Source organism: Erpetoichthys calabaricus, chromosome 3 (genome assembly GCF_900747795.2).
Source record: "Erpetoichthys calabaricus chromosome 3, fErpCal1.3, whole genome shotgun sequence".
NCBI classification, from domain to species: domain Eukaryota; kingdom Metazoa; phylum Chordata; class Cladistia; order Polypteriformes; family Polypteridae; genus Erpetoichthys; species Erpetoichthys calabaricus.
The window spans coordinates 274,514,768-274,537,242 of record NC_041396.2 but is presented as its reverse complement, the minus strand read 5'-3'; the positions used below and the strand labels follow the sequence as shown (position 1 = coordinate 274,537,242).

General features: G+C 39.1%; 1 protein-coding gene across 1 annotated transcript; it reads right to left on the bottom strand.

Moving 5' to 3' along the window:
* Nucleotides 1-598: 598 nt before the first annotated feature.
* LOC114648970 (cytidine deaminase-like) lies at nucleotides 599-21,310 on the bottom strand. The gene is made up of 5 exons (XM_028798333.2): nucleotides 21,165-21,310; nucleotides 15,272-15,391; nucleotides 7,952-8,063; nucleotides 4,053-4,110; nucleotides 599-1,534 (listed from the first exon to the last, which is right to left on the bottom strand). The coding sequence occupies exons 1-5, from the start codon at nucleotides 21,169-21,171 to the stop codon at nucleotides 1,421-1,423; spliced, it is 411 nt and encodes a 136-aa protein (XP_028654166.1). The 5' UTR covers nucleotides 21,172-21,310; the 3' UTR covers nucleotides 599-1,420.
* Between the last annotated feature and the right edge of the window lie 1,165 nt (nucleotides 21,311-22,475).

The window sequence follows — 22,475 nt, the reverse complement described above, 5'->3', positions numbered from 1 at the left end:
AATACCACACTAGGACACAAGCTGGTGCTCTTGCTATTGGTATCGTTTTATTTTCCATCCACAGCTCAAAGAAGATGCCCAATGAGGGCAACTGAATCCACCCCTTCTGGCCAGGTGGCCTCTCAGTTTGGACTTGGGCCAGCCTCACAACAGAGCTCTCAACTGAAGCTACACCACTTACCTGAGCTTACCTGAAATTTTTGAGAAGGCAGTGCAGCCTGCGAGTTTATGTTCTGTTTTAGTGCAACCGTGCCCCTGTTTATTTTGATGATTTTTCCAAAGTTGTTAAAAGGGGTGATTTACGCTTTGGACTGGTGTCATTCCTCGCTCAACCACAGTGGGATTAATAAATTAATTAAAATTTTTAGTCAAAGTTTTTCAGTCCCTTTCTGAACTTTTAAGTTCCTCACTACTGTACCCTACATTTGGCAGATAAGGCAACATTCATTTTTTTGGTTCTATGAAATTAAATGTATTATTATTTCTGTTTATTTAGTAATATTGTTCATTAGTTTTTGTTGTATGTCTCTGAGACCTATATTATGAAATAAAGACTGAAAAATAGATGTTTAGATTTCAATAAAGAATGCAAAAAGCATTCATACAAAAAACATTTATTTGTTTTATGATTCTTTCCAGCATCAATGTTTTGCAAGATACAGTATTTTTTCAGTCACATATACAAGTACACAGAATCAAGCTAAGGATTAAACAATAATCCCAAAACATGTCTTGTTTTTACTGCTTCAGAACCCACTTCTGCATATTTTTAGTGGAGCATAAAATTTACATCATGAGCCAGTAAACACCATATAATAAATTAATAATCTGGCTTTCATCCATCCATCCATTATCCAACCCGCTATATCCTAATTACAGGGTCACGGGGGTCTGCTGGAGCCAATCCCAGCCAACACAGGGTGCAAGGCAGGAAACAAACCCAGGGCGCACACACACCCACACACCAAGCACACACTAGGGACAATTTAGAATCGCCAATCCACCTAACCTGCATGTCTTTGGACTGTGGGAGGAAACCAGAGTACCTGGAGGAAACCCACGCAGACACGGGGAGAACATTCAAACTCCATGCAGGGAGGACCTGGGAAGCGAACCTGGGTCTTCTAACTGCGAGGCAGAAGTGATCTGGCTTTCATTTGGTGGACTTTATGTAGTTGTATGAATTAAAAGCATGAAATGAAAACACCCTTTTTAGGATTCGGCATGATCCAATACTTTTTAGAAATTTGTGACAGATGATTAAAAGTGGAAGTGTGGATTATGTAATCAGTACTGATATGAGTGGTTATTAGCATCAATATTTATGGAAGTAGTTAATCAAAGGTATTTTTAGGATTCTAAAGATACAACAGATTTGAGGGTGTGGGTGAGGCAGCCTTTTGTCCAGTTTCTCATTGAATTATTTTGCTTCCAGATCAAGCGGAGAGAAGGCATAAGGCAGAATCTCTTTCAATGTTGTCTTCTCGCAAGTTCCGTCCAGTTTAACTAAGTATAGATCCCAGTGTGGAGTGAACTGTAATTAGAGACAAGGAAAACATGTTATAAGGAGAAATAGGAACCAGAAATTAAGCCAAATGATTGATATGTCTTTTCTCCGCTGTTTGATCCTTTTATAACATTGGGGTCCCAATTGGGTACAGGGCTGCAATGAGAACCTCCGCATTGTTAAGGTTTAAGAAGACAAGTTATTGTGTCTTTATCTGTACACTCAGTTGACTGCATTATTAGAACACCTGACATGGTCTGAAGTGTTACTTGTTGTGTGGAAGGAACACTGGAACATTAGAAAGACCATTCGGCCCAACAAGCTTTTTGACTATTTGCTAATACACCTGTTCTAGACAGTGGGTGCTGGATCACATTTTATCTTCTTTGATCATTTTTCCAGGTGAGAGTCGTGGCAGCTGGATCTTTTCTTTAGCAATTATACGTTAAACTTTCTGGCCTGTAGTTGTTTGGATCAGCCTGATCACTCTTTTATACAATAGGATAATATTTGCTAGCCTTCAGTCTTTAGGAATTTCACCAGTGCACAGTAATTTTTGGAAAATATGTGCCAAAGGTTTATATCTGTATTCAATAACTTCCTTAAGTACTTGAGGATAAATGTTATATGGTCCTGGTGATTTTAATGCTTTAGCCCATTTAATTTAAGCAGTACTTGACACTCCTTTGTAGTCCCTGTTAATTTTAGGAAGTTATCAACTTACACATACAAATTTGCAAGTTCAAAGAATTGCTGTTTCGTTGTCTTTTTTAATTCTAGCTCAGCCTTACTATTCCTAGTACTATTCACTTAATCCTTGACCATTCTTTTGCTACTGAAACATTGAAAGAATCTCTTTGGGTCATCTTTCACGTCTTCTGCTCTATCCTTTTTAACCATTCCTCTCATATACCCTACTATGAACATTAGAATGGGTAGGATATGTGATTAGTGATTTGGACAGTGGTATGACTGTTGGTGCCACATGTGGTGGCTACAGCATCTCAGAAATAGCTGTCTTCCTGAGATTTTCATAGTCACAGTCTCTAGACATTTATAGAGAATATTGTAATAGATACAGACATCTAGTCAGTGACAAGTCTGTGTGCAAAAACACATTTTTAATGAGGGAGGTCAAGAGAAAATGGTCAGAGATTTTTTTAGGCTAGACCACACATACTCAAATAACAGCTCTTTACAACAGTCATGACCAGATCTACCAGCAGGGTGACTTGGGTGCACACCATAGAGCCCTACTCACAAAAGGGCCTTCGCTTTTGTGAGAGATGAAATGCCTAATAACAGGAAAAGTCCAATTACAGGCCCTTACAGCAATCTTCTATCCAGCACACACCGCTGCCTCACTTTGATCAACATGATTACAGACTGATCTACTCAGACCTATAAATCTTTCAAAGGAAAAATATGAGTCTAGGCTGGTTGACATAGCTGGGGCAAAATCAGAGCTGTCTGATAGGACACTTTTATGACTTTGTACATTTTGTGTTACTTGGCTACAATAAAAAAGAAGTCAACATGGATGGTCATTCAAAATGAGAGCCCAGTGGTGCAATTAAAACAAAAAAATTAAAAAAGATAAGACGCAAAAGACACTGTTTTGCTGAAAACTACACCTAACATTTAAAAGGAATAATGACTTGAACAAGTACATTGAACAAGATATAAATACTGCACTTGAGACTAATGAGAATGAAGTTACCCATGAGAGGGCTGATGTCACCCTTTTAGTAGCTTGCCATCAATTTACAGTCTAGTTCTATGGAGTCGCTAATATAAACAAGAAGAACAATGTGACAGACAACACCACCACTGCAGGAGATAAGATGCACTACACAAGACCAGACCCAAAAAAAGACCTCCGTTCTGGTCTTTTGTTTTATGTGGCCCCAAAATACCCTGTTACCACAAAGTGGCATAGACCTTTTTAAATATTTAACTGATGTCCGCTAACTGTGATATCAAATCACTTGGAGATTTAATGTTGTATTCATCAGTATGTTTGTTACATTTATTGCAACACACAAATGAACAAAAATAAGGAAGGTAAATCTGATCCAATATACAGTTTTGGACTTTATTTCTACTTCAGTCTCCATACATGATTTATTATTGACATATGTAATGTTCATAATTTGTGAATATATGTGTGTGCCTGGTGAGGGTGTCATCAATGGGGATAGTGACATGAGATGAGGAGGAGCCTTTTGAGCTTTGACACCTTGAAGCCTGTGGAGGTCTTAATTTAAACCTGACAACAGTGATGTGCAGATGGGCACCTCTCAGTATGCAATGCACTACATGCTGAAGTGGATAGGCTACAGTTGAAGGGCAATTACTCACAAGGGAAAGGAATGGATAACCAATCCAGAGGACAGCTGATTTTCAATTTAGTGTGGAAAATGTAGCTTCTGTATTTAAACTTCCCATTTGGGTTTGCCCTTTAAGTCCAGCTCATGCTTTTCTCCTTCAGTGTTAACTTGCATTATCGGTTTGGGATGCTATGGACAACTCAGTTAGTACTTACCTCCATTAACACCTGTCTGCATGCACCACATGGCCCGATAAAGTTGTTTTTCATGTCACTACAAAACAGACACAATGTAGAATCTGTGACCTAATGCTACAAATAATACCAGTGACATTTCACAGAGATTAGAATGAGAAACCCCTTAGAGGCAGTCATGTCATCATGACTCAGCCTAGGACACATTATGACTAGCTGCTTCGATAGATAGATAGATAGATAGATAGATAGATAGATAGATAGATAGATAGATAGATAGATAGATAGATAGATAGATAGATAGATAGATAGATAGATAGATAGATAGATAGATAGATAGATAGATAGATAGATAGATAGATAGATAGATAGATAGGTGAAAAAGCACTTTTATCTGTGAAATAGCCATGGCTGAGTACAGTTCTTGATAAGTTAGTGATGTAATGTTACAAGATTCTCTTCTCAGTATATATTGTGAAGGCTAGGGGGTGCCAGGTAGCCCCAAACCCCAAACATGAAGACAGACAGATGATAGATAGATAGATAGATAGATAGATAGATAGATAGATAGATAGATAGATAGATAGATAGATAAAATGTAATTCTTATTCTTATTTTTACAGAAGCTCAAGAAGTATTGTAGCAAACAACAACCATCTTCAAATCACATAAGAATTGCAAAAAAGGTGAATGTTTCTGACTTAGTTTAAGATAAAAGAGCAGTCACAGTCACAGTTCCCAGTGCTAGTGTGTCAGAGAGAGAATATGCAGCATTATTCATAAGTTTTGTCTTCATTGTCTCCTTCATTATTACCTCCAGTGGTTGAGAGTGCAGACTCACTAAGCTGATTTGGATAAAAGTGTGAGTTAAATAAAATAAATAAATGACTGAGTTCTCCTGACATACTTGCTATCATGGCATAAATCCTATAACATCATTGAGAAGTTGCATCAGGCTGAGGATGAGTCACCAACAAAATGAGTTGACATCCCATCATTCAAATGGATTGCTTCAGAATCTGCTGCAGGGGAGCCTATAAAAACTGCAAGCCTGCCAAAAGACACATGAACACCAATTCTAAACCATCCTTCCAAGAACAGCAACGTAACTAAAAGTGACATAAAGAGCAAACAATCCATTGGGTTGGTGCAGGCAAGCACCAGCCTAGTGCTACTGTATGTACAGTAGAGGCCAAACACTTCCATCCACCTTGGCTACAGATATCCAAACTCAGTGTTTCATAATTTCACACATGTCATGTTACTACACCTTACCCATTTTAGGTCAATTAGGGTATCTACTTTATAATACAGAATGTAACAGACAGCTTTATTTCAGCCTTTATTTAGGAAATCAGATTTTCAGTGTGTCAAAGGTTTACATACACCAAGCTGAAGGTGTGTTTCAACAGCATGGAAGATTATAGAAATTGATGCAATTAAGTTTTGAAGCCTCTGATTGGCAGATGGTCTTGCTTGAGATAATTAGGAGTGCACCTGTTGTTGCATTTGAAGGCCCAACCATTTAGAGCCAGTGCCTTGTTGCCTTTGATCCCATGGAAAACTCCAATCAACTCTGCCAAGAACTCAGAATAAAGAGGTGGACCTCCAAATTTCCAATTCGTCTTTAGGATAAATTTCCAAATAACTGTAGGTACCACAAGCTTCTGTACAAACAAACATATGTAAATGCAAATATCTAAGGGCCACACAGATACTTCATCGTTCAGGAATGAGGCACAAATTAATTCCCAGGTATGAATGAACTTTGTTGAAAAAGGTTCAACTAAACCCCAAAAGAGCAACAAAGGAAATGGTGAAGAAGTTGGGAAGATCAGGTGCCAAAGTAGCTACATCCACCATTAAGAGAGTCCTTAATGGACTGTCACAAAAAGTGGAGGCCTCAACTCTAACACCAACATGAAGAAACCAGAGTGAATTCTGTGGGTGATCAACAGGACAAACAATGGTCAGATGAAACAAACTTAAAACTGTTTCGCTGTAATGATTACCACTATGTAAGGAGGAAGAAGTGTGAGGCTTTTAAGTCAAACAACACTGTTTCTATTATTAAGCATGGGGGTGGCAGTGTTGTACTGTGAGTATAAAGGGACTGGGGCACTTCCGAAAAAAAATGGCATCATGAGGAAGGAGGATTATCTAGAACTTCTGAAGCAACACCTCAAGACTTCAGTCAGAAATTTGAAACTTAGACGCAAATTTGCTTCAATCAAAACAATAATGCTACTTATACCTCCTAATGTGTAACAAAATGGCTTAAAGACACCAAGGTGACAATATTGGAGTGGCCATCATGAAGCCCTGACTGGAATCTCATAGTAGATGTGTGGGCTGAGCTGAAAAAGCCATGTTCTGTTGAGAGGAATGAGTGAAAATTCCTGCCACGTATTGTGAGATGTTTGTGGAAGGCAACCCATTTGATTTTCATTTGATTCAACTTAAGCAATTGAAAGACAGTGTCACCAAATACTAACAATGTGTGTAAACATTTGACTCACTAAACATCTGTTATAGTAAAAAAATCTGAAATAAATCTTTCTCTGAGCTATTACTTTTGACATTACCACTTATGGAAATGAGGAAGATACCTTGATTGACTCATCAGAGGGTAACAGGACATGTGTGGAGTTTTGAAACACTGAGTCTGAAACTCTTTAGCCAAGGTGGATGGAAAACTTTGGCCTCAACAGCATATGTTCAAACTTACTACGTTCATTCTTGTGTCATGACCCATTATTTTCTACTATTATGTCTGGTCTGCTTCCATTATGAATACTATACACAGAATAATTTCAAAGGTTAATAATATGCATGTGTTGTCACATACACAATTAGGAGAGAGTTTCAAGGCTCTTTAAATAGCTGTAATATAATGCTGACCCAGGAGGGGGCATTGTTGGTGTTATGCCTTTCTCTTTCTCATACTCGGGACAGCCCTGATGTCATTTCTGTTCCTGCCAATAACCCTGCCTCCTCCCATCATGAGACCTTTAAAACCTAGAGCAATCTAAAATGAATTGGTCAATAGACTCTTGTCTGCAAAGACACTTCATCCAGCCGTCGTGCATGTTTGCCTGTTGTCTATGTTTATTCAATTTTTTCAGTCATTTTGCCATCAGCAATATACAGGTTCACTATCCAGTGCCAATCCATTTATCTTTTTGTGTCTCATTTTGTTACAGTGTCAAAAGCTGTAAACTGGAAAATTCTGGGATATTTTTGAAAAAACCTTATTCGAATGTGCTTGTGTTCTCTATTGCATGAAAAACTGACTGTCCGCACTGCTCCTGCTGGCCATACACCTCCACTTTTGCTTCAGTAGGCAGTGTTAGCGGAGACCAATATTCACTTTATGAGGGCAGATCATTCTGCAACAGTACATTTAACATCAAACTCCAGAGTGTTGCAGCAGGCACTCTAAAAATGATTAAGCTGCAGTTCAAGTTAGGCTGACCTCCCGACTGCATCACAAAGTATAACTTGGAATGACATGCAGGCAGATGGATGGTTGGGCCATCTGTTGTGATCAAAGGGGGGGGTTATGTGCTGGAAGTTGAACTTTGCCAATTTGAGTAGCTCAGTTCACGACTAGCAAGAACTCCCAGAGGTTGTTGCCCTCAAGGATTAGTTTTCCTCTTCTTCATAGCTTACTGTCCCTTGCATACTTTACCAGCATTATATATAAACAGATGTGTGTAATATTGTGAGAAAAATTTTGTGAACCTTTTGAAATCTGCATGACCTCCACTTCCACCACCAGGTGAGCTCCCTGAAGTGCCATGGAAATTCAGATAATTGATGCTGGATACACATCCATAGGGCTAAGAGGCAGCATTGCTAACCATTAGACCACCATGCCATCCTTTATATTAACCTGCTAAATAAAAAGGGTGAATTACCAGTTGATTGCCATGGCACAGAACTCTCTGTAGCCTTCAGAGATGGCTTTCTGAATAGCAGTTCTTTCTGCACACACTGTGAGGCCGTAAGATGCATTCTCCACATTGCATCCTAAGGAATGAAAGAAAAAGGAAAGACATGTTTACTATCAGTGCAGTGGCATTTGGTAAGAAAACATCATTGAAGAATTCTATGTCACCTGCGCCCACTTGGAGCTTGCACGCTTGGGGACTCTTGATTATTAATTAAAAATATGGAATGTCACAAACCCCTCTCATCACAAACTCGACCAAAAACTTGCAGCTGCTATAGTCCTACAGGATCCAAGTTTGACACCCTGATCTACTGTATATCTCTCATGCTTTTAGAGCTTGACAGTGAAAAATGACTTTATCTAATAGGGTGATGCTGATAATCTTTTGTGGGCTGAAGAAATAGGAGATGTAAAAATGAATCAGATAAACTTTTAGTAAAGCTTAACGGCATTCTCTGAAATGGCCAGACAAATGTCATACGACAATCATAGTAACTTACCACTTTGAGTAAGGAACTGAATGTTGCTCATCAAACTTTAAAAGCTTTGTAAAGGACTGGCATTGAGCAGAAGTAAGAGAAACATCCATCCCTTTTCTTAACCAGCTTATCCAGGACATGGTTGCAGGAAAACCACCTGTACAGGGCACCAGTCTATTGCATGGTGATCACGCCCACACACACATCAGGTGGCAATTCAGCAACACCTGTTTACCTAACAGACAGACACAGACACCTAGACAGGCAGGGTAGTGTAGTGGTTAAGGCTTTGGACTTCAAATTCTGAGGGTGTGGGTTTAAATCTCACTATTGAGACTATATAACCATGAGCAAGACCCTTGACCTGCTAGTGCTAAACCAAAAGAAATGTAACCAATTGTATCATAAAAGTTGTAAGTTGCTTTGGATTAAGGTGTCAGCCAAATAAGTAAATGTAACTTGCATGTCTTTGGACTGTGGGAGGAAACCGACCCAAACATGGGGAGATCATGGAAACTCTCCACAGGGAACACCTGGAATATGAACCTCTGTCTCCTTGTTTCAAAGCAGCAGCAGTATGACTATACCAAGTGATACGTACAAGTTTATTCCTTTAAGTAATATAAAAGCATGTCCAAAACCAGAGAAACTACATTTCTATAGTTTTTTTTCTTTAGGCAGCATTATAGCGCACAGGCCTCTATTGATCAGCTTACACCTACTAATAAAAGGAAAAACACTGCACCCTTGTGGTTTACTTCTGTCTTATTTTATATTTCCATCCATTCCTTTTCTAAATTAGCTTTGTCTTATTCCATGTATAATTAGTGGAGCCAATCAGGGTAGGAGCAGTTGTAAGAAAACAAGAAGAATCCTGGATAACACTCAGTCCACCAAGTACACATTCACACTCAGTCCCTGGGCAAATTTAGAATTGTCAGCTAATCTAATACATGCATCTTTGGAATGCCGGTGGAATGAGACCAATCGAAAAAGAAAACAGAGATACGTGCACTGGGAAAATGTACACATCAGACCACTGCCTGTATTTATCAAGTGTCTCAAGGTAAGAAAATTGTAGTAACTGGCTCAAAAATCTCAGAGGACTGTAAATTTAGGAATCTACTTCTAACTTCAAAAGGATTTTGGAGAGCTCGTCCTTAACTGTCCTAGCTCACTAGGAGCTTCCAGAAGTTGATGTTCAGGTAGAGATTGGTTCATACATATCAGGAAAGGTTTTGAAAATGCTGGACAATAACGAACTCATAAAAACATACAGTGGTGTGAAAAACTATTTGCCCCCTTCCTGATTTCTTATTCTTTTGCATGTTTGTCACACAAAATGTTTCTGATCATCAAACACATTTAACCATTAGTCAAATATAACACAAGTAAACACAAAATGCAGTTTGTAAATGGTGGTTTTTATTATTTAGGGAGAAAAAAAAATCCAAACCTACATGGCCCTTTGTGAAAAAGTAATTGCCCCCTGAACCTAATAACTGGTTGGGCCACCCTTAGCAGCAATAACTGCAATCAAGCGTTTGCGATAACTTGCAATGAGTCTTTTACAGCGCTCTGGAGGAATTTTGGCCCACTCATCTTTGCAAAATTGTTGTAATTCAGCTTTATTTGAGGGTTTTTTAGCATGAACCGCCTTTTTAAGGTCATGCCATAGCATCTCAATTGGATTCAGGTCAGGACTTTGACTAGGCCACTCCAAAGTCTTCATTTTGTTTTTCTTCAGCCATTCAGAGGTGGATTTGCTGGTGTGTTTTGGGTCATTGTCCTGTTGCAGCACCCAAGATCGCTTCAGCTTGAGTTGACGAACAGATGGCCGGACATTCTCCTTCAGGATTTTTTGGTAGACAGTAGAATTCATGGTTCCATCTATCACAGCAAGCCTTCCAGGTCCTGAAGCAGCAAAACAACCCCAGACCATCACACTACCACCACCATATTTTACTGTTGGTATGATGTTCTTTTTCTGAAATGCTGTGTTCCTTTTACGCCAGATGTAACGGGACATTTGCCTTTCAAAAAGTTCAACTTTTGTCTCATCAGTCCACAAGGTACTTTCCCAAAAGTCTTGGCAATCATTGAGATGTTTCTTAGCAAAATTGAGACGAGCCCTAATGTTCTTTTTGCTTAACAGTGGTTTGCGTCTTGGAAATCTGCCATGCAGGCCATTTTTGCCCAGTCTCTTTCTTATGGTGGAGTCGTGAACACTGACCTTAATTGAGGCAAGTGAGGCCTGCAGTTCTTTAGACGTTGTCCTGGGGTCTTTTGTGACCTCTTGGATGAGTCCCTCTGCGCTCTTGGGGTAATTTTGGTCTGCCGGCCACTCCTGGGAAAGTTCACCACTGTTCCATGTTTTTGCCATTTGTGGATAATGGCTCTCACTGTGGTTCGCTGGAGTCCCAAAGCTTTAGAAATGGCTTTATAACCTTTACCAGACTGATAGATCTCAATTACTTCTGTTCTCATTTGTTCATGAATTTCTTTGGATCTTGGCATGATGTCTAGCTTTTGAGGTGCTTTTGGTCTACTTCTCTGTGTCAGGCAGCTCCTATTTAAGTGATTTCTTGATTGAAACAGGTGTGGCAGTAATCAGGCCTGGGGGTGGCTACGGAAATTGAACTCAGGTGTGATACACCACAGTTAGGTTATTTTTTAACAAGGGGGCAATTACTTTTTCACACAGGGCCATGTAGGTTTGGATTTTTTTTTCTCCCTAAATAATAAAAACCACCATTTACAAACTGCATTTTGTGTTTACTTGTGTAATATTTGACTAATGGTTAAATGTGTTTGATGATCAGAAACATTTTGTGTGACAAACATGCAAAAGAATAAGAAATCAGGAAGGGGGCAAATAGTTTTTCACACCACTGTATCAATTTCACAGAGATGGAATAATATTCATAACAAATCTTGTATATTGTGTGATTACTCTATCTACATGGAGAAGCCATGCACTGCTGCTGAAATAAAAATGTTGGTAATGTTACGTTTAAATTGACACTTTGCAACAGCAATGATTTGGGTATGTCACAACCAACCATTTCTCAAATTTTGCACCAAACTTTGAATGCCCTTACAATGTATGAGGTAATTTACAGATTCATACATTTCCTCACCACTCCACGTGAAAAATTATTAAAGCAAGCTGCATTCATGCAAACTGGTATGCACATAAAGATCATTGCCCCAAGTGTGGATGAGCATGCATCTGTATCAACACTCAGGTGGTCATGGATGCAAACTGCTCTGTAGTAGCCAGTATATTACCCTGAAGATAGGCAGGGCTGGATGGGTGATTATCACCAAAATGTTACACAGGTACACTGAGCTCAGCATTCCATGAACTTCTGGAATATCTGCATTACACTTTACAAGCCCAGGAAGGTTCAAGAAGGTAGAAAAAGAACCCCAGGACAATCAATAAATAGAGCCTTGTAGAAGTTAAGGGGAGCATGGCATGGCACAGTGGAAGATAATCAGGAACACAGTAAGAATGAATGAGACTTCACAAACAGCATTGTTGCTAGTTTCAGTACAACTTACTTTCCGAGACATTTCCCGTGGCCATAACAGCAAGAAGGTGATTCTTCTGAAAGCAAACATATCCATTATCGGGCTGTACTCTCATTCAGTGTGTGTGTTTCAGTGTTTCCATCTTGGTGACCATTACAGTACTATTCTTAAATGGAAACAATTATATGCAGCTTAGTACAACTGGGCAGAGTGGTGGCTCTGAAGCTAGGGATTTGTGCTGGTAATCAGAAGGTTTCCAGTTTGACTCTCATTAAATGCCAGAAGTGACTCTACTCTGTTGGGCCCCTGAGCAAAGCCCTTAACCTGTAATTGCTTCGTCCTGGGTATGATGTTAATCTGCATCCTGCAAGCAGGTCCTCCAACTTGCAGGGAAAACTTGGGGGTTGGTGGCAGGATTGGCACTCCACCCACTGTAAAAAAAACTCTCAGTGTTCCAGTGTGGTGCTGAGGTGTCACCCATTGTATGGCTGCACTCGGATCTCAGTCTGGGTGGCTTGCTGTGTGGTGGATGTGGCAATGCACTGTAATCAGTGCATGCTCTTAACCTGTTAGCACAAAATCCTAACTTATTATCTTGTCCATTTTCTTCTTTAATTATTATTATTATTATTATTATTATTATTATTATTATTATCTTTGTTGTGAAGTGTTATTATCAGAAAACTATAAAATGTCATCACAATTTCCAAGGAACCTGCAAAATACCTTCATAAATACGACTTTGTGTTTCAGGGTGTGAAAAATTATGATGTCATTCAAATGTGAACTCCTTCTCCTAGTTGGGAGTAAGAGTACAACGCTTTATAAATAATTCACATGTCCTACTCTGGGGTAGGACAAATTGTTATCCTATTCAGAGTTTAAGTGCAATTTCTAGGAATAATTCTGATAAATACGGGCCCAGATCTTCATTTCTGCTCCTTAGAAATGTGAAGCTGCTTCAGTTAACACCTGTGCCATGATACTTCCTTATGTTTAACATTTTGAAAATTGGAAAGAGGTGGTCCTTACATTCTAACCTAAAATTTCATAGCAGTTTACCTCCCTATCTAGTACCTATTGCGCATTTACTTCAAATCCAAATAAAAAATGGAAAGTGGTCATTAATAAAAGAATTCAGTTGCGCCATTAGCAAAGTGTACCATCACTGTGCACATTACCAGTTTAACAGAAAAGAAAGGAAGGGTAAATCAATTGCATGAAATGTTGCACCAGCAACTTCAAGGACACCTTTGTAAGCTAAACAATAAGCATCAAAAGGAGTACAGATGAAAAAAGTGGGGGTAAATTAATGCAGTACATGAATTAATAACAATTCACTCAATACTTTTTGTGCAAAAAAAAAAAAAATCACAAAAATTTCTTATTCAATTACAGTGTATTGGGAAGCCATTGTCTACACCTCAACATCATCAGGGCAGGACACCGCTGTATTAGCTATTATAAATAGTTAAATCTTAGCTTGCTATTTTGTCTTTTGAAAGTGATTAGTGTTAAGTATAGGCGACAACTTCATGGAAAACCCAGTAGATGGTACACTTTGCACAGAATTACCATCAGTACAGAGAGTACTATTGTTAAGGTCAGAGTACGAGGAAACCACACAGTGGAGGTCCTGGCAGCAGCTGGGAGAGGTGGGAGCTTTGACAGATGAGTGACATAAAAGGGTGTCAGGACAACTGCTAGACAAACCTGAAGAATGACTAGTAATGAAGAGACAGTGTGACTGACACTGGAGGACCTTGATCACTCGCAGTGTCGCTCCCTGTGGTCTTACAACTGGAGAATCAAGGTGGTATATTAACATCCACAGCAGGTCACACAATAAAGTGATCATTAACAATTACTGGTATCCCTGCAGCTTTCTTTCTTACCTTTTGGTCATTTCCATACTACAACATTGTATGGGGCACTGCCCACAGGACTGGCTCCAGGCACAGACTCCAGTAACCCCAGACCACCTGGGGTACTGTTTTAAAATGTGTGCATTGGCATCATTAGGGGCTTGTGAATTGCATTGAATCCCTTCATCTAGAACCTGTTTGCCTTGGGAAACCCTACAAGGAGCTTCTGCCCAAAGTAGAAGAAGTTTCTACTCAGTACAGACCAAACACAAATCAATACTACCAACATGCTACTATATTTTACAGATAAAGAACACTGAAAGGGTTGTCATATCTATTGTCTTTTTAACACTATCCATAAACAGATCAATTCTGAGATGAAACTGGGTTTTCTTTCAGTAGAGATGTCGTTTTACAGGCTACCCTATAGAAGATTATTGTATTCCGAGAAGGCTGCATTTAAATAAAGAGAACTGCACAGTTGAGAACATCATTGTGCAAGGAAAGGTGGAGAAGTACTTAGCCCAGACTCTGCACTTTTGGCTTGAATCTGATGCTTGGTGGTGATGCCTGCAAATTCTTCTCCTGTTTGCGTGAGCAGGTTTTTTTTTTTTTTTTTGTCACTTTTATGCTAAAGATTTATGATTTCAAATCAGTCCTGTGTGAGTGCTGGTTTGTGCATGAGTGCTAGGTCACATTGTACATTAGTAAAGATGGTGACTACCCCAAAATAGTGTTGATGTTCAGGCACCTTCTAAGAATTAATTAAGGTATGCCAAAAAATGCTGCAGGGTCCAAGGGCTGACCCAAGCAACCCAGAAACAAACTAGTGGCACCAGGGACAGAGAACATTTTAAATAATCCAAAAAGACATATTTTCTCAGATAAGAAAATGCATTGAGCATATAACAGGAAATCTGAAAAATCTGGCTATATTAACTAAGCTGAGCTTGCACTGTAACTGTGTATGAGCTGAATTATGAAGATCGCTTCTAAAACAAAAGGTGAGTATATATAGAAACTCAGAAAAGAAACAAGAAATTTCATCCTTTCAGATACAAATCATTGAGATAATTGATGAAAATCAAAATATAAATTGGTGGTAATGTGAGAATATAATTTTAAAAATGGGTTCTTTTTGCATTGTCATTGTTAGTTACCAAACTACTGATCCATCTCCCGATAAACCTCCTGTCCTTACTAAACTCTATCACAGGCATCTGTTATACCTCATCTGGAAAATGTTAAATATGCCTTTCTGGAAAGGAACAATAACGTTAGACTTGAAGGTGGTCACTTTTCAGTTTTTAAGTTCATTGCGAAGATACACTTCACTTTAGAAATCTAAATAGAACAGCCATGGCCTGCAAGAACATTGGCCTATGTATTTTGGCCTCAACTCACCTTGAAATATTTTGCCTTCCTTGGTTAGCAAAGCAGCTCCAACTGGATATTTGCTGTATGGACAATAGGCTCGGGCTCTTGCTTGCTGACATTTTAAGATTAACTCTTTCACAACAGGATCTGAATGATAAAACAACAGTGTGGTTACTGCTTGCAGCCATTTTTGTTGTTCACTATGGGGTCTCCCAAAGAAGCATTACAGTAAGTAGAGTATTTTATAAAAACAAACAAATAAACAAATAAAACGCCTAACAAGTTTGTAGGCATTTTCTAGTTATAGATGACCCATAATTATAATGTACAATAGATGCCCAATATCAGTGTATATAATTGGCTTAATGGTATTATTCTGCACATACAGTATGTGCCATTATAATTTTTCTCACATTATACTAAACCCCACCACCTCATGCACTTACTTACTTACTTACACCAAAATATTTTATTGAACTCATTTCTGCTTGCTTAAAATAACTAATATATAATATAAGTAGAATGGTTGGAGGACTGCTTTGCAAAAGTCAAAGATACAGCCGATCATCTATTGCCATGAAAATTTGATTCTATCATTACCATATTTATTTAACTATAGCTATCCATATTACTAACCGAGAATGCTAAACCGGATGATGGACGCAGGCACATCCGGCAATGGGCCGTAGCTGCAAAAAGACGTACTGCGCAGGCGCAAAAAGAGTCCGCGAGAGTCGGCTGAGGAGCCGAGAAAGGCGGACAAAAGAGGGCGAGAGAGGCGGATGAGGGGCCGCGAGAGGCGGACAAGACCACAGAAAAAAGGAGTGAGCACAGGAAAAATGGAGAAATGAGGAAACGCAGGCAAAGCACGAAACACATTGCACACGAGACTAGACCCAAAAAAAAAAAAAAAAAAAAAAAAAAGAGGCTCGCGCACAACAGCAAGGCACCCCCCCCCCCTACAGACACCGGACGGGACACACACCAAGAGGGGGATTCAACAAGCCCATGGAACACAAAAAAAGAACACAAAACCACCCCACAGACCCTACAAGCAAGGGACGGGACACACACAAACAGGGGGATTCAACAAGACACAGAAACACAAAAAGAAAGAAGACGCTCGCGCGACAACAATCCTCAACGCCCCCCCCCCCACACACACACACACACATCCATAAGAAGTGACACCCAAAGCCACATATTCTAAAGTGAACATCAACACCTTCACACTAGACAGCATAGGTGTCAGCATTGGTGGATCTCCTTACAATAAAGCACTATTAACCGTTCAACTGCAGAAAAGGAAACATATTAACAGTGACTGCGATCCTCCTTATTACTTATCCATATTTCGCATGCTGAGAAAGAAACAAGTCATGAATACACGGTCACGGGTACAAAACGAAAAGGAAAGGATAACAGGAACAAACACACGAACACGAAAGAAACAACAAAATAGACGGCTATGCAGCATAGGTGGATCTCATTACAATAAGGCACTATTAACCGTTCAACCGCAGAAAAGGCTCCATATTAACAGTGAGTGCAATACTCCTTATTACTTATCCATATTTCTAAAAGAAAAAATGACTCGACTCCAAAAACGCAAAGCTCAACTAAAGCTTCTAACTAACGATGTACCTAAAAGTAAAAACTTTATGAACTGCATTAGATCCTACAATAGTTCATTTAATATGCACAAATCTACATCCTAGATCCACATGACGCAAACTATCAATCAAAGTGCTGCATCGCAACAGGCACGGATTCAAAACGAAACACCTCCCGTCTCGGACATACGTTAATGGAAGCGAAGGCTACAACGGGCTTCTCACACAGCACAGGCAAATCGATTACAGCTCCAAAACAACACGTCCCAAATACTACACATGCAACAACGCGCCTCTCAAACGGCACAAGCAAAACATACACCAGGAAAATTCATTCGGATTAATGAATGTCATTTGCAATCATTGTCATTCAGTTCACTTCCCTCAAGAAACAACTGGCAATACAAGTTATACATTTACACGTTGTTGTCAAAAGGGTCAAATTACACTGCCTTCTTTACATTCATATACTGAATATCTACAGAAGCTTATAACTGATGATGTACCTGAAAGTGAAATCTTTATCAACTACATTAGATCCTACAAATCGGAATCCACTATGAACATTAACGGTGGCACTGCACGTGACATCCGTCTTGAAAAAATGTTGTTTATTGATGAATGTTCAATGGCATGAACAAACGTTTATGAATAATAATATTCGATTTGGAGGAAAGGTACTTTTATGAGGAGGAGATTTTAGACAGTGATTAGCTATTCTTCCAGATGCCATGCACTCAGCTATTGTTCAGTGCACCTTAAAATACGCAGACAATTGGCATTGCTTTCAAAAGATACAGTTAGTAAAAAAGATACGATGTCCAGAACCAGATCATAACAATTGCTTATTACAACTGAGAGATGGTACACTCACCAATACAGATGGACTTCAGACACATATTATTACAATTCCTCAAGCCTTTATCTGCGACGACTTAGTTACAGAGAGATTTGGAACAGCAATCTCATTAGACCAAATGCCCCTTTTAACACGACGCACTATATTATGTCCAAAAAATATTAATGTGGAAAACATAAATACCCAAGTCATTCCATTACTTCCTGGAAAGACACAACTCTTTCTAAGCTCTGACAAACTTGACTCTGATCACAACAATAACCATCTTAAATGACCTTACAAGTTCTGAGCTGGAATTACCTTTTACACTTAAACGGCATGTACAAAGAAATTTTCTAATAAACCTTTACACTGTGCCACACACTTTATTGTTTGCTTTCTATTTGCATCATCTACACTGTCACACTATTCTATATCTCATTCATACATCACGCTCTTTGTCATTCCCGACACCAGGGGTTGGCGAGCGAAGCGAGCAGGGGGCGGAGCCCCCTAGTATTTACCTAAACAGTTGTCAATCAGCCAACCATGGGATATGGGAAGAAAGCCAAAGCACATGAAGAAAAACAGACATAGAAAAGATAAGACCATACAAACTCCATATAGACAGTGAGGTTTTTGGATCAGTGAGGTATCGCGGCTAACTTGTGGGTCATTACAATTATACAATATAACTGTACAAATCAAATTAAAAAATGTAACTGTTGTCCCCCATTGTTATTACAAATAACAACCTGGTGCGAATCACAACCCCCATTCATACATGCAATTATTCCCAAGAATTTACAGGTAAATCCCTGCACCCTTGAACTGAATAGCGTCACTGTATCCCCCCCCATAAACATAGAAACACTAGACGCCTCATGACCAGCAGCATCGTACATTGATGTCGCCACCATATTGCGAGTGGCACTGCTGTGGAGTGAAGTAATGGATAAAGATGCCTCACGCATGTGCTGCTTGGGATTGTACAAACTGCTGTACTCTCCAAACCAGATCACAGGGATTACATTTCATAGGTAAGGCTGAACAATTGTTTTGGTTATATTTGGCCATTAGAAAATCCCGTTTTATAATCTTAACTTTAGCTACACCAGGCTAAGCTTGCAAAGATATGCATTTATGTGCTCAAGTGAGCCTCCAAACATCGTTTTGGCTAAACTTATTTAGTCACTAACTATGTAGATTGTTGTTAGCTGTTAATATTTCTCAAACTTTGAAAGTTTCCCAAAGAAATCCACCTCAGGAAGCAGTGGGAGGTAGCCCTTAGACTAGGATTTTGAGAAAGCTGTCCTGTGATGTGTGCCATGCTAGTTTGGTAACAGATGCTGTGTCGGCATCACATGATCACAGCTACCACTTGCTCACATTAAAAAACAAAGGAGGTTTGATGATTCCTTCTGAGGGTACAGTCAAGGTGGTCAAAGTAGCTGAGCATGTTATCCGACAGTCGACATTAGGGCAAGCTGTCAGTGTATCTTTGATCAATCAGTTTGTTCGGGCTGAGATTGGTTCAGATGATGTGTTTTTTCTCAAAGAGCACATTGAGGAAACACAGTTTGAAATTGACAACGATCATTTTATGCTCATGTCTTTAGTTGTGTCTGTCTTCCACAAACTAAGGCTGCACCATATTGCCAGACTGAATACTCTCAAATTACAGAGTGGCAACATACGGAAAAAACTATGTAAGACAGTTCTGTTTCATGGATTTTAGATCCTATCCTGTATATATTTAAGTAACCACATTGTGTGTGTGTGTGCGCGTGTGTGTGTGAGAGAGAGAGACTGAGAGAGGAATGAGTGAAATATTTTCAGAAATTATTAAGCCAATTTGTATACAATAAAATTGTTTATTTTTGTCATTGAGTGTATCATTTCACTGTTAAAAGAAACACAAACAAAGATAACTGGTAGTAACAGTGCAAAATTCACCATTGGTATGCCAGTTTGAAAAGATAAGTTTAGACGGTAGTTTTAAATTGTGTTATTGAATCGAGCTGACGAATATGAGAGGGAAGAGAATTCCCGAGTTGAGGAGCACTATGAGAGACGCTCGAGCTCCCATAGAACTGAGTCTGATGTGCGGTACAGAAAGTAGAGCTGCAGATGAGGATCTGAGTGAGCGAGAGGAGTGTAAGTCTGTTGGAGATCAGTGAGGTTGTTGAGAGCTTTAAACGTTAAAAGCAGTATTTCGGTATTGTATTCTGTAGTTAACAGGGAGCCAGTGAAGTTGAGAGAGAATATGTGAAATATGTTCAGTGGATTTAGAACAGCCAGTTATTATCCTGGTAGCAGAATTTTGAAGAAGTTGTAAGGGATGGGATAAGTTTTTGTGGGATGCCAGATAGAAGAGCATTACAGTAATCTATACGTGAGGTGACCAGGCCATTAACCAATACTTCAGTACTGTGTTGCATAAGAACAGGACAAAGTCTAGAAATGTTTCGGAGATGGAAGAAGGCAGTCCGAGAAATGTTACTTATATGGGAGGAATTATTTAATAATAATAATTATTATTATTTAATAATTGTCATTATTAGTGTATAAATTGATATTGCATTTAAACGATTCGCCAAAATCTGTTGTGTGTAAAGGATACTGTTTTAAACGTTATTGTTTTTTCATCAGAAAACCCGGTTTCCACGTTTACCTGTATTAATTTAAATGGCACTTTTGCCACCCGCAATATGGCGGACGCGCTGACGTATCGTGTCGACTGGGCAACACAGTGAATGCGGCGTCTATCTATATATGTCTATGCCCCTCCCAACGGCTACATTACTCTATGAACAATCTGAGTAGGCGTGCCGAGTGAACATCCAACCAGGCGGAAGAGGCGTAAATTGTACAAAGCCAATCGCAAACATGTGGAGGCGGGGCGTATTCCTCATTGTGGAATATACCAAAACATTCATTTAATTTAAAAAAAAAAAAAAAGAAAAAAAAGAAAAAAGAGTTAAAGACCATCGCGCACAACGCAATGATCCTTCAAAACACTCAGATGAACTTTCGATGCTTGCCTTAAGATTCATGAAACGACAGGACATGAAACAAGTGCCCCACATGCCTAAAACTCCTTAATGAACGATGAAGAAACACTGATCGCTTTAATTGTGCGATCCTTCGCCTGTATTATCCTTGTTCACATAGCGGTCACACAGCGGTAAGGAATACATGAAAATCTTTTTCGACTGATGCAGATTAATTATTGCGCATATGCCGTACATGTAATCACATGCCAGTCAGAACAGACAAAAATGCGTATATTGCCACATATCCGCTGTTAACGGATTTTTATCTAGCGTTCCTGGCAGTTGTAAACGTTTTAGGTTAGTTGTATAAGCAATATTATTTTCCATTAAATGTTTACTTTAGCCCACTGCACCCAACACCACTTGCCTAACGACTGCGTGTGACATTATTCAACCTACTGAGTTTTACGTACCTTCCATGACTGGCGCCTCTCGTTACCTCAGCTCCTTTAGCTAAATGAGCACAACACTGTTATACACAGCGATGTCAAAACTTTATGATCTTAGTGAACAAGCCAATGAAAACCAACTCCGGGTATTTCAGTCACACGTTTGAATCAGCTACGTCCGTTCTTTTTTTTAATATTTAACCTCAACATTTATAAGCATTGTAACCTCGCAATAAGTTACATATAAAGCAGGGAGTACTGGTAGAATTATTTAAATGAGAAAAGAAAAATGTCAGCAAAGCAAAAGTCAAGTTTGAAAAAATTTTGGCAAGTTTGCAATTTTAAGAGGAAAGCAAAAAGATGTACATTTTTAGTAAGAAATGGGTACATAGTACATTAATCTATCTAGTGCTTCTCCATTTTCAGTTTTTATTCAAATAGGCTTTATTGTAATGTGCACTTTTACACTGAAGTACAATTTCAAAATCACTATAACATATAATGCATTGAATATAAAAGTATAAATCAACCTTTACTTTATATATTTTAATTTTTTAACTTTTCAAATTCACATTAGAGATGTATATATTACTTTAGATAACATTTAAGAGAAATTTAGTTTTATAAATGAATGAACAAATGGCACAAGGATTGGCACCACTTCCTACAAGGATCCAGGGTTTGAATTCCAGCCCTCATTAATGCTGATGTGAAGTCTACATATTGGTGATGTGTTTTTCCTCCAACACCCTTAAAAGCATGAATGTTTAGTTGATTGGCAATTGGCGTGAGTGAGCCCACCGATGGACTGTCTAGGACTGTTTCATGTCTTCCACCCACAACTAATCCTTGGGAATCTGTAGTTGTAACTCACAGTATCAGTGGTTGAGGGACAACGACACAGATAAAAAAGATATTAATAAAAGCAAAGTGCCAGTTATTTGCAGATAGGGTCAAGTAATTGTTAAACAGAGGTAAATGCTATGAGTAAAAAGCAAAATAAAGTGCATGTGTCTGGGTACAGCATTTACATCAATCGATCCATTATTCAACCCGCTATATCTAACTACAGAGTCACGGGGTCTGCTGGAGCCAATCCCAGCCAACACAGGACGCAAGGCAGGAGAACATGCAAACTCAACGCAGGGAGGACCAGGGAAGCGAACCCAGGTCTCCTAACTGTGAGGTAGCAGTGCTACCCACTGCGCCACCGTGCCACCCACAGCATTTACAGTGGCTCCTGAAATAAACAGTGAAGAAGACAAAAAAACAAAGAATTTTCTTCATCCACCAATAAACACTGAAATCCAAAAAAAAAAAAATTCAAATAGGTAC

Coding starts and splice junctions, on each gene's coding strand:
- LOC114648970 (XM_028798333.2), bottom strand. Junction 4,111..7,951: donor TGTGCCATGGCAATCAACTG/GTAATTCACCCT, acceptor TCTGTTTTGTAG/TGACATGAAAAACAACTTTA. Junction 1,535..4,052: donor GCAGACAGGTGTTAATGGAG/GTAAGTACTAAC, acceptor CTCTAATTACAG/TTCACTCCACACTGGGATCT.